Source organism: Pantherophis guttatus, chromosome 4 (assembly GCF_059756535.1).
Source record: "Pantherophis guttatus breed Tessera chromosome 4, ASM5975653v1, whole genome shotgun sequence".
Lineage (NCBI taxonomy): Eukaryota > Metazoa > Chordata > Lepidosauria > Squamata > Colubridae > Pantherophis > Pantherophis guttatus.
Genome location: NC_142066.1, coordinates 88,606,425 through 88,619,844, shown reverse-complemented (window position 1 = coordinate 88,619,844; position 13,420 = coordinate 88,606,425). Strand labels below are relative to the sequence as shown.

At 34.5% G+C, this 13,420-nt stretch overlaps 1 protein-coding gene across 13 annotated transcripts in view; it reads left to right on the top strand.

The window, feature by feature from the left end:
• GOLGA4 (golgin A4) overlaps nt 1-13,420 on the top strand; it is a 268,354-nt gene that overhangs the window by 56,841 nt on the left and 198,093 nt on the right. For 11 of the 13 annotated variants that reach the window (XR_015733921.1, XR_015733922.1, XM_087892450.1 and 8 more), the window contains 3 exons: nt 4,173-4,220; nt 10,497-10,595; nt 11,712-11,850. Coding sequence is in view for 9 of the 13 variants with exons in the window: in XM_087892450.1 (XP_087748576.1) it covers nt 4,173-4,220; nt 10,497-10,595; nt 11,712-11,850 (286 nt within the window). In the remaining 4 variants the exon portion in view is untranslated. The remainder of the gene's footprint in view (nt 1-4,172; nt 4,221-10,496; nt 10,596-11,711; nt 11,851-13,420) is intronic. The other 2 variants (XM_060686081.2, XM_034421341.3) reach the window with 1 other exon arrangement.

Sequence of the window (13,420 nt, the reverse complement as noted above, 5' to 3'; positions counted from 1 at the left end):
ATGTTTTAGGAAAATTAACTTAAATTTACTCAATTCTGCTGCTAAATTACTTCTACCTTCAATTCTAATTGTATTTGCACTTCAGGGTGTTCTTAAAGTCCAAATAAAAAGCCTCTCACCAGATCGTAACACTTTCAATCATTCTCTTCCATTCGGGGCTGTCCCTACTTCAGCTACTTAATGGCTGCCTCTTCAGAGCCGGAAAAAAGAGCTTCTCCTGGATGAACCAGAGACTTTGCAGTATCCCTGGGATCAGCAGGATGTGCTCTCCTCTATCACTGTCTCTACGGGACAGTGAGGTCCAATTTGGACCGTCCAGCGGTGAAGATATCGGCGGTGGTTTCGGACCTCCAAAACTTCCTGTCGTCCCGTCAGCGACGCCAGCCCCGCCCCCCAATATATTATCAAGTTCCAGTTGCTCCCTGTATATGCCAAATTGTTCCTTATCTTTTTTATATTTTGTTTTGATCTGTAAGTATGGCCACCAATCAATTTTTATTTCTTGTTTTATTAGATCCTGTTCTGACTTTAAATTTCCAATTTCATCTAATAGGTCTGAATATCATCATAGTATTTTATTTAAATCCAATACAATGGGATAGATATGGCCCCCACCATTGATATCCAATCTGGAACTTGCATATAATTATTTTTCTTTATAATATTCCAAATATCGATCAAAGCATTTCGCACTAGATGTCTCTGGAGGGTTGTATGTGTCTTAATTTTCCCTTCCCAAAGGAATGCATGCCATCCCAATTGGAGGTCATGGCCTTCCAATATTAATATTCTCTTATTTCTTAATTGAATCCAATCTTTTAACCAAGTAATTGCAGCTGACTGATAATATAATTCCCAATCGGATAGGCCAAATCCTCCTTTGGTTCTGGAGTCCTGCAGAAGTATACAGTTTATTTGGGCTTTTTTCCCCAGCCAAATGAATTTACCTATCATTGTATTTAAATATTCAAAAAATGGTTTCCCTATTCTAATTGGTATTGATTGAAAAAGATATAATAATTTAGGTAATACATTCATCTTTATCGCGGCTATTCTTCCTATTAAGGATAACTGTAATTTGGCCCAAATAGCTAAGTCTTTTTGAATTTGTTGCATTAATTTATCATAATTGTCTTCTTTTATTGTAGAACATTTTGCTGTAAGCTAAATTTTTAAATATTTCACCTTTTTAGCAGTTTGAATCCCAATTCTTCCTGTTATCATTTTGTACAATCCTTCGTTAACTTTTTAGTTTTTTCCTTATTTATTTTAAGCCTCGCTACTTTACCAAATTCTTCAACTTCATTTATCAAGATGGTTCCCGTCGCCAATGGATCTTCCATAATAAAAACTAGATCATCTGCGAATGCTTGGACCTTGTATTCCTCCTGTTTAACTTTCAAACCTTTTATTGTTTGATTTTTCCTAATTTGAATTAACAATATTTCCAAAGATAATATAATGCCCCAAACACTAGACAAAGGGAATTTTATTACAAATTACATAAAAAGATATCGGAATTGGAAAGTGAAAATATTTGCTTATTGGGGGATTTTAATTTGGTCGTAGATCCAAAACTAGATTATAAATCAGGAAAGAAAAATTAAAAACAGAGGAAGATACTGCCATCTACTTTTTTTGATATGGTGCAAGAGGTGAATCTAAAAGATAAGTCGAGAGAACAAAATCCAAAAAAACCCAACAACATACTTTTTATTCTAACCCACATGATTCATAGTCCAGAATAGATATGATTTGGATGGATTTGGAATTAATTAAAAATATAGATGAAGTAGAAATAGCAACTAATATATGGGCGGATCATAGCCCATTACTAAAATGGAAAGGAAGACCTAAATTAAGAGGAAGATGGACCATGAATCAAAAAGTGATAAAAGAAAAAAAAGTATATAGAATGGATGGGAAAAGAACTGGATTTCTTCTTGAAGGAGAATCTAAATGAGGATATGACCTTACAGAACCTTTGGGATACAACCAAGGCTTATGTCAGAGGCCTAACAATTGCATATGAGAGAAGGAGAAATAGAGAAAAAAAGAAACAACAATTGGATCTACAAGAGAAATTGGAAGAATTAGAATGTAAAATGCAGACATCCCTGGATAAGAGAACCAGAGAGCAAAGGGATTTGACCAAATATAAAATAAATTTGCTCTCCCAAGAGGAAATGGCCCAAAAGCTTAAAACAGCAAAGCAAATACACTTTGAACATGCTAATAAGCCGGGGAGATGGTTGGCCCACAAATTAAAAAAGGAGAAGGAAAAGAGATTAATAACACAACTACAGGACAACGAGGGGAACATCCAACAGTGGGTTAGAGGAAAAAAAGAGAATAGCCCATAATTATTTTGAAACACTCTATAGCTAGAAGGTAGAGGAAGGGGATATAAAGAAATATTTGAAAGATAGAGACCTTCTGATGGTACCAGAGGAAATGAAGAAAATGTTAAATAATAGAATTACTATGTCGGAAATGAAGGAGGCTATTCAGAAACAAAAAAATAATAAAACACCGGGACCTGATGTAATCCCCTCCGAGTTCTATAAGGAAATACAGGGGCCACTGGAAGTATTACTGTTGAATTTATATAACGAAGCACTGGAACAATTTAAACTACCACAGATATGGAGGGAGGCACTAATATCACTTATCCCAAAGGACAGCACAGACACACAACAAATCAAGAACTACCGCCAATCTTGCTGCTTAATATGGATTATAAAATTTTGCAACAAAAAAACCTATGCGATTATTTCAAACAGCTGTTTCAGTGCTTGTTCCTAAGGAATATGAAATAATTTATGTGTATTAACATCAGACAGTAAATATCTACTCTTAAATACTGTTCCTCAAGTATTAATTCTAAAGTGTAATGAGAATTATATTTTAATTTAAATGATTAAGAATGTAGGCTGCATTCTTCATCTTTGTATCATAAAAATCTAATCTATTAGATTAACTGTCTTTTAATTAAATGTATTTTAATATATTGTTTCTTAACTGTACAGCAGCTAGCTTTAGAATTATCAATGGATAGCTTTTGCCTTTTTGTATTGACCATCAACACTAAATAATTGGCAGTCAAGAACTGTGCCACAGACTAGCACTTGATAGTACCTAGTAGAACTTGGCTGATCTCAAACAAACCAAGCAATGTTGAACAAGGTAAATATTTGGATGCCAGCTCAGTAGGAAACTTCTGATAGTAGATTAGATTGAGACTTTGAAAAAAAAAAATCGTGAAATAAGGGAATGGCAAACTACAAGTAATCCTTGATTTATGGCCTTAATTGTGCCCAGAATTATAGTCATAAATCATTGTTCTCATAACTGAAGGATCATATTACTGATCCCTTAAGTAACTCCCTTTTTATGACATTGTGATCCCCTAAATGACTAATCATAAGTAAGCAACATCCCAAACTTTGTATTACATGGATATGGCCAAGTAGAAATAACTTCAGGGAATCTTTACTTTGTATTCTTGTGTGGTTTATATTAAAATATATAGATGATACATTTTTGCAATTAAAAGATGTTTATATTTAATTATGGATTATTTCTAAAAGTCTTTCTAAAATTAATTTGGATTTGAGAATTGTAATACTTGAATAATATACACATTAAGCCTTGAATGTGAGTGCTGCAAACATGGGTATTATAACAGTGAAGTAATAGAAGTATTGATTGTTGCAAGCAATTGTGCATTCTTGGTTCTGTTTAGATTTTTTCTGAAACCAAGAATAGAGAGTTATATGTCTGGGGGTTTTTTGTGGAGTAAAATACTTAATCAGGAAACATAGACCTGTTTCTCTTAGACCTGTATTTTTTAATCTTTTATGGAATGCAGTTTTGACAAATGGTATGTATTTTAAGAACATCTTGTTTAGTTTACTTCATTAGCATTTTCTATTTAATTCTATTTAATTAACCTTTCCACTAAATATCCTTCTTTCAGTGTGCTTCATTATACAGATACTAATAATTAACAACTGCAAAGAAAAGAAATTGCAATGCTTTTTCATATAATTGTTTCGTATTATATTTTCTATAAAAATATTTCTATTTTAGAAATAGAATAAAAGAACACATTGTATTCTAGGGGAATTGATCTTATTCTCATATATATATTTCTCTTTTATCCCTTCTAGATAATACATAAACAAAATACTAGCAATGAAAGTGAAACATCTTCAGTGGTATGTATTATAAAACTTTATATTTAATTATAATGTTCTAAAATACGTATTTTTTATAGATAAAAATTCCTGAATTTACATTTTTAGTCTCTCCCTTCATCCCTCCATCCATATGAACTTATATGTAATTCTTAAGTTTATTTAGTTTCAGAACTACCATATTTTTTTGGACTATAAGACGCACCAGACTATAAGACGCACCTAGATTTAAAGGAGGAAAACAAGTAAAAAATATAGTTTTTGGCCTCCGTATGTCCCGTTTTGCCTTCCCTGGCCCCCAGAAGCACTTTGTCCCATTTTGCAAAAACAGGACATGTGGAGCACTGCAGAGTGCTTCTGGGGGCCGGGGAAGGCAAAAATGGGATGCATGGAGGGTTCAAGAGGCAAAAAACAGGTCAGTTTTTGGCGAAAACAGGATGCGTGGAAAACTGCAGAATGTTTCTGGGGGCCAGGGAGGGCAAAAATGCAATGCGTGGAGGGCTCAGGAGGTCAAAAGGGACCGTTTTTGGCAGAAACGGGACATGTGGAGCACTGCAAAATGCTTCTTGGGGGCCGGGGAGGGGGAAAACGCAACAAGTGGAGGATTCAGGAGGCCAAAAAACAGGCCCGTATTTTGTCTATAAGACACACCGAAATTTTCACCCACTTTGGGGGGGGGGAATGTGTCTTATACTCTGAAAAATATGGTAAATTGATGTTGATAATTAAACATTTAGTATGTATGAGAATATATTAATTCTATGATATTCAGAGAAAAACATAGTATAAATTTCAGTTATTTTATTATTTGCAGCCTAGTGATGGTCTTTTTTAACAGAAGCTTCAATTTTGGGTTTCTTTAATGGAATCATTTTTTCCAAATCCCTTAAAAGAATCTCTATTTCAGTTCCCTTCTAAAGAATCCTTAGTGCAGACATCTTCAAAATATTCCCTGAATAAACTGAATTTTTATTCTCCTTACCTCCTTACCTCCTTACCTAATCCTAAACCTGCTGTTTTCTTGTCAAAGTGAGTTGACAAGAAAAGTGAGTTGCCTTTGCCTCCTTCCTAGGACTGAGAGAAAGTACTTGGTCCAAGATCAGCCAGCTGGCTGTATGTCTAAGGCAGGATTAAAACTCATGTTCTTCTGGTTGCTAGCCTGTTGACGGTTGTGGGCAAATACTATGGAGTGAGGACTGGTGTAATATAATGTGGGCAAGTTGGCCAGTAGGGCAGTGTGGATCATTATGGAATGAGGGTAGATGGGGGGAATACTGAGATCCCTGCGGCAGGGGTGAAATCCAGCAGGTTCTGACAGGTTCTGGAGAATCGATCATGGAAATTTTGAGTAGTTTGGAGAACCGGCAAATGCCACCTCTGGCTGGCCCCAGAGTGGGGTGGGAATGGAGATTTTGCAATATCTTTCCCCTAGAATTGGGGAGGGAATGGGAATTTTGCAGTATCCTTCCCCTGGAGTGGGGTGGGAATGGAGATTTTGCAGTATCCTTCCCCTGCCATGCCTACCAGGCCACACCATGCCCACCAAGCCATGCCCATAGGACCAGTAGTAAAAAAATTTGGAATTCACCACTGCCCTGTGGGCACATTGAGAAAATAAGCAGCAGGACTGACTTACGAGTTTTTCTGCTGGCTTCCCCATTGACTTTGCTTGTGGGAAAGCCAGCAGGGAAAGTTGCCAATGATTGCAATTTGCTGCAGCATCATATTCACAATCTAGGCACCTGAGTACTTGGATTGTAATTATATAATTGTGGAGATGCTGCAATGACCACATCTTTATAGTCCTAGGATATAAATCCCCCTTATTTAGTGCTGTTGTAGCATTGAACAGTTGTAGAATGAGTGTTAAGAATTAATATTATAGAAGACTTTCTAGATACATATATAGCTTTAGGTAATATCCTCATAGGATGACTGTAGTAATTAAGTTGCTTCTAAGGATCTGTGGTGGAGTAAAAGAGTAATATTGAAAGCAAAGCAGAAAATGTAACTTTTTTACCCTTGGGTATAATCAGGACTGGATCAGATGATTTGATTAAACCTCACAATATGAATTATATACAGCAGCATTGTAGTGATGAGATTAGATTTAAAATGGCTTGTACAGTAGAAGATCATTGGATGATGGAAGGTGATCGCTGTTTTTTAGCTAAGCCTACTTCCTCAATTCTGTATTTGCTATATCCACATTTCAGCTTTAAGCATTTTTCATTCATTATGTCATTGTTTAAGAAATCACTGCATGTTTCAGATTATTGTGATATCTATTTACTTACCTACACACCTATGACATAGATGAGAGATTAGTTCAGGTTTCTTGAAATAACATGCTTTATTCTGTCCTGAACTTCAATGTTACAATTGTCTCTTAATTTGACTCAAACCCTGGAAATCAGGCACCATATACATTTAATAAAATATGGTCCCTGACACAGTCAGCCAGATATTTAGACTGATTTGGCATTTTTCTCCACCTATCGAGGACCTGGGATGGACAGATGTTATTTAATAATATTAAAGGTATTGTCGCAGGATGTAAGCTGTTTCAAGTAAACCTGCCTTTTGCAATTGACAGATGATGATTTTTATCAAGGCTGATGATGTTCAAGTTGTACTCCAATGTTTTGGCATTGCACTCAAGGTGCCTATTTCTGTTTGTTTTCTTTTGCCACAGTCATTCTTCTATTTGCATATTTTGTGATTTTTCTCCAATTCTTTCCCTTCTGTTCTGCTGTCTCAAGATCCTGCAACCTCCAATATTCAGATGTTTTTGTCTGTCTTATTAGCAATGATTAAGTATGGGATGTTGTGTGGTAGATGGTTGTGAGTTTGAAATTCTTTTTTTTTTTTTTGTAAATATTTTTTTTTTCTTCAAACTTAAACATAAAATATAACTTTCAAGAGCAGAGTCTCGATCCGGTCCATAGATGGTTACCATGCTTACATTTCTTTAACAAGCTCCATTCACAATTTTCCATTACATCTTTTACAAATGAAAATTCAAAACAAAAAAAAAGCAAGTTTTAACATAAATTCTAACATCTTCATCTAAGCAAATCCATTATATCAATACAATTTTAATTTCAAATTAACTTTCACTCATTTTTATATCTATATATCAAACTTAATTATATCTTGTTCTTCTTCACCTTATATCTTTTACCATCAGCATCAAAAATTTTTTTAACAATATTCTAACCTCTTATTCTAATTATTTACCCTACAATTTTATCACTACAAATCTTAATTTCAAAGTCCATACCACTCCATTTTATTACACTTTATAAGATAAAATTTCATCTAATTCTTAATCTCTTGACCCTTTCCTCAATTCTTAATATCTTAAACTTTATCAATTTATCTTTGATTTTATCCAACTTATCATCTATTACACTTTTCATGTTACACAGATTTATCACACCATATCGCCCTCTATTATTTGGCTATTATCCAAAGTATTCTGTTTGGCTGATTCCCAGCATATTCTTCTCCAGGGTACCACATATTTTTGGCTAATTTCAATATAATCTCCTCCGAGCCTACCACCGTTATTGGCTGATTTCCAGCATATTTTGGTTGGCTGATTTCCAGCATAGTCTCCTCCTATACTCCCTCCATTGTTTGGCTGATTTCCAGCATATTCTCCTCCAACTCTCCTGTTTGTTTGGCTGATTTCCAGCATTTTATTGGCTGATTTCCAGCATATTATGTTTGGCTGATTTCCAGCATAGTCCCCTCCAGGGCTCCCACTCTTGTTTGGCTGATTTCCAGCATAGTCTCCTCCAACTTTCCTGTAAGTGTTTGGCTGATTTCCAGCATTTTAACTAGTTTCCAACATATTTCCTCTGAGTCTCAAACTCTTATCTAGTTGGTATCCATCCCTCTTATTTTGACTTCCCCTTAACATATAATTATCTATTTTATGTCAGTTTCCAGCGCAGTCTTTCAAATTAATTCTCAATATATTTCATAATAATCATCATTCCCATCATATATTAAATTAAATCACAATTTGTCGCTAATATCTGTGTGTCTGATAGTTTGTTCAATAAAACCTTAATCCAGCATAATCATCAATCTAACTTTTTTTGCAAATTAAAATTAAAACATTTTACATCAAGCAGTAAATTTTTCTTAAAGTTGTCTCACAGTAATATATACTCTTCTTTATTATTTTAACCGCCTATATATCATCCTCTATTTTAATTGCCATCTCTTATTTTCTATTTTTATTACTCCAAAAGCCTTTCTGTTTTTATCCAAAAAACATGTATACCTTTAGGCTTTTAATCTTTACATTTCAGTTTAATTACATTTAAAATTTATTACTTTATTTCCTCCTTTTCTTCCTTTTTCTGTCTGTCCATAAATGTTCCATTTCAAAGTTCATCTGTTCAAATTAAAAAATTCTGTATATTCCTTTAATGCTTTTATAATGTCTGTTCCATGTGTGATGCATCAACTTCCTATCTTTTTTTCCTGCGCCACATCTAATTTTTTTTGCTAAACTTGTTAATTTCCATTGTCAAATGTCCAAAATATTTCTTCTTTCTTCTTAAAATCATCTGGGACAAAGTAGAAATCTCCAAAGTCCATAGATCTAATGTTAATTTCAAAGTAATCCAAAGTAAAAAGCCATTTAAAATGTTTCTTTTTCAAACAGAAAGAAAAATATCTTCAATCCACTTTCCTGCTTAGTCACCGCAGATTCCATGGCAATTTTGTAGCCATCCGTCTATCTGTCTTCATTAGCTTCGTTAACTTTCAAAGGTGTAAACTCCCAAAGAGACATTTCTCCAATCCGTTCCAAATAAAAGCAAAGTCAATTTACTGAGTTGTTAAAAGCCAATTAATCCAAATTTAATAAAGCAAAGTCTATTTCGGGTCTTCATTTCCATTTTTTTTTCTTTTTCAATCTTCAAGCCCCACAGCTCTGTAGCCGCTATTTGAAGTTTGGGGTCTTTTTTTTTAAAGTCCAAATATATGTGTTATTTTGCCTGGGTTGGTGTCACTCACCCGGCTTCGAGATACTCGCTCTCTATTCTTCTCCGCTTCTTCTCCTCTCCTCCAGCATGATCTTTGTACCCAGTTGCTGCAATTTCAGGACAGCCGCCATGGCTGTCATTCCACTGCTGCCGGCGTGAAGGGAAAGCCTCTGGCCCCGAGGAACCTGCCCGTTCCTCTCGGCCGTCCAAGGGATCCCTTCTTGTCCCCCTGTCCCTACAAGACAGGGGAGGTCCGCAGACCTGTCGGCGGCAGCTTAGCAGACGGGGTTTTGGCGAAGCTCTGCGGAGCTCGTCATTTCCCCGTCTGTGTCCCTGCGGCGCCAACCGGAAGTTCTGTGAGTTTGACATTCTAAAGTCCCAGAGCACATTAGATTACTTTGTCTGTTTTGTGGTCCCATCACTTCTTGCTTGCAGGCAAATGGTATTTCTTGAAATATCAATATCAATGGCATGACAAAGTTGCTACTTTGTCCTGCATTGTTTGTAGTCAGTTTGTGCAAACTTTTTACAGCAGCTTAGTAGGTAGTCTACTGCTTCTCCAGCTTCTTTGTAGAGTGGCATCTGTTGCTGTCTTCCCAATTATTATTATTAAACTATACTATTTTATTTGAAACAATGTTTTTTGTTAGCATAGTTAATTATGAGTTTTGCTGGTTATGAAAATTGGGATAGATCAGGGCGCGAATCATTTTATGTGAATGTTCAGTTTGTATTCTGAAACATTCACTACACAGTTTGTCTATTATCAGTCTTCTAATTGGGATACTCCTGATAAGTTTCTGAGGAATCTAGGATTATAGACACTACAGATTCATTCTGTATTTTTTTCCTGTTTTCCTAACTATATTTTCTTTATGTTTCCATTTAAAGAAACTTGGGGTGATTCCCTTTTTTAAAACTTGTACCCTTCTGTAAGCTTTTCATCTTGATAAAGGTCTGATTGGCTTTTCTTTCTTTATGCTCTTTGAAATATACTAATAAAGTACTAAAAAGATTGAAAGTGTTACTGTACTGCTCCATGTTAAAATGTAGTTTTATACTTCCTTAAAATAATAAGGTTGTTAAGATATTGTGACGTAAAATAGAATAAGATCCACACAGGAAAGTGGAAAAACTAAAAGAATAGTATTGTACCCTAACTGTTCTATAATAGGATTTTATATGGTAGCAGTGAAAGTTATAAATCCAGCTAAATTTAGATTTCTACAGAATATATTTACAAACACATGCTTTAAAGTTGTTTTATATTTCTGTCAAAATATTATGATAGGAACTTAAGATAGATCAAAAAATGAAGAGGCATCTTCAGGAAGAATTTGCTGCATCCTTAGAGGAAAAGGACCAAATTATCAGAGTCCTGCAGACACAGGTAACTGCTTGATTTAAAAGAGAGGTTTCCGAAACATTCTTGAAGAACTATTCTTCATCAACTATTTTTTTGCTAAATGCTGTGCTATCTGTAAGGTATTTAGAGAAAGTCCTTGATCAGCAAGCGTTCCATTACAACACTGCTGAACAAGAATAATTATGGCCAATCCTTGATTTGCAACTGTTACAAGCATCCCCATGGTCACAATTTCAGCAACTGGCAACTGGCTTGCTTTTATGATGGTTGCAGCATCTTATGGTCACATGCCCAACATTTGCAACTTCACTCTGAATTTCTAACAACATTAATAAAGTAACTGTGTAACATCTTCCCTAATGACTTTGTGTGATTTGTTTAACTATAGTGATCAGAACTGCTGCTGTTTTAAGTTAGTGCTGTCACGTGACATCACAATTCACTACTGTGATGCTTAGAGATAAAGTTGCTGGTCCCAATTATTGTCGTTGAAGTATCTATAATTAGTTTCATGTGTTGTATCTTTGTATCTTTTCAAATAAATGCCCATTTCATTTTGAGAATCTGATATACAACGATGGTAATATAAATATATATATTTCTTCTTTTAAATTGTCTGATTCTAAAGACTGTCTCGACAAATTATTAGTTTTCTTGGCAAGATTTTTCAGAAATGGTTTAATATTGCCTTTTTCCTAGGACTCAGAAAAAGTGATTGGCCCATAGTTACCCAGCTGGTTTTGTGTCCAAGATGGGACTAGAACTCACAGTCTCCCAGTTTTTAGCCTTCCTTAACCACTATACTAACCTGGCTGTTAATATGGTGTGATTTATGATACTTAAAGAAAAAATGATTTAAATATACTGGAGAAAAAAACTCACTTGGATGTATTTAACTACATACTGTATGTTTTGCAGTATTTTGAAAGATAATATGTATCAAAAGGAAAGTTCAGGAAAAAGCTGTTGCAGAGGCCATATGGATCATTCCACTTTATTTGGAGTTGTCTTCTAACAGCTTTTTCTGCTGTTTCAGTCACATAGGACAATGCAGAAATTTGTATAACTAGTTTAAAAAAAAAATCAGTAAATCCTAACTTATGCCTAACTGTTGAATGGATAAATATTTTGCTCATGCAGGTATCATTACTGAAGCAACAATTGCATAGTAATGAGATAAACATTGAACTACCGATTCCAAATGTCCAAACTCAGTCACAAGTTCAGAGTCCTGTAAAAAATCAGAATATGGAAAATACTTTGCAGTCAGCAGGTCCTGGTAAGTTCTTATCTTAAAAAAGAAAACACACTAAATGTTAAAGAATAGTGGGAAATTTTCAGAGTTCCGATACATAGGGCTGGCCGCTTGTAATTTTTAAACTATTTTAGCAGTATTAAGGGTTTTTTTCCTTAATATTTCCTAGTGTATCAGCAAAAATTTTCACTTCCCAGTTCCATTGATGCTGATGGCTTGAGAAAAATTCTACTTGCAGAGGGTGAATTTATTGTGTACAAACTAGAGGTTTAATTATTGGAAGAAATAAACAGTATAACTTTGAAATCATAGTAGTGTATATTACCAAATTTCTTTTTCTTTTTTCATGTCTTTTGCTTTTGTTACTCCATTCTTTTCCTTTTTAACTTTCTTGGGTTTTTTTAGTTCTGTTTTTATATTTTGTTTGATAGAAAAGGAAAAAATAGAAGGCAAGAAGCAATAAAATGGGGAAAGAAATAGGAAAATATGGTAAAATGTTACATTTATGTAGTAGTCCTAAAAAAATTAATGGTGATTCTTTTTGGAATATCTGGGCTAAAATAAATATAAAAATAAAACAACGTTGCCAACTAATTTTCACTTAGGCTGTCTCCCTTCTCTGATAAATTTAATTAAAATTCTTAGAAATTGTTTATCATTTAGTATAGAATCATAAGTCAAATACTTAAAATTCCTTTTTAATTCTCTGGTTAATATATAAAGATTAGAAAATGTCACATCCTTATAACACTGGAGGACAATTGAATAATAACATTTTCATTCAAAAATTATACGTCTCTAAGATGCCTGTCTGATGGAAGTTTGGCAGGCCCAATTACAGTTATTCTCTTCTTGAATAATGTAAACATGAAAACTATGTCAGGCACTGCCAAACAGTTTTAAACCATGTTTTTGTGGATGCTCTTAACTTTTATTAACTGCTTTTAATTATTTTATATTATATTACATAATGAGGCATAAAATGATTTTTCAAGACTAAAGATTGGCATAAATAATAAGGTAAAGGTAAAGGAATCCCTGCAGATTTTACTCCCCTAGTCATTATTGACTATAGGGGGTGATGCTCATATCTGTTTCAAGGCCATTGAGCCAGCGCTGTCTGAAGACATTTCCTTAGTCATGTGGCCAGCATGATATCACAGAACGCTGTTACCTTCCCACTGAAATGCCTATTTATCTACTTGCATTTGCTTGCTTTCAAACTGCTAGATTGGCAGGAGCTGGGCCGAGAACGGGAGTTCACTCTTTCCCATGGATCTTTGGCCTTGAACCTAGGCTGCCGGCTTTGCAGCCCACAAGCCCAGCGTTTTAACCACTGTGCCATCCTTGGCATAAATAATGCAGTAAATTAATTAATAATGAGACTGATAAATATTAATCCAGAAAATTATGCTATGTATTTAATTTATTGATTTACAAAAATCCCCCACAAGAGTAAAGCAAAGCAATAGTAATAATACAAATAGTAATACAAATAAAACCAAAATGTAATGCACATTAACAAAGCTACATAATGAAGGAACATTGGAGAAAACTTTTAGCATAATTAATATTTTGCATAAGACTCTCTAAA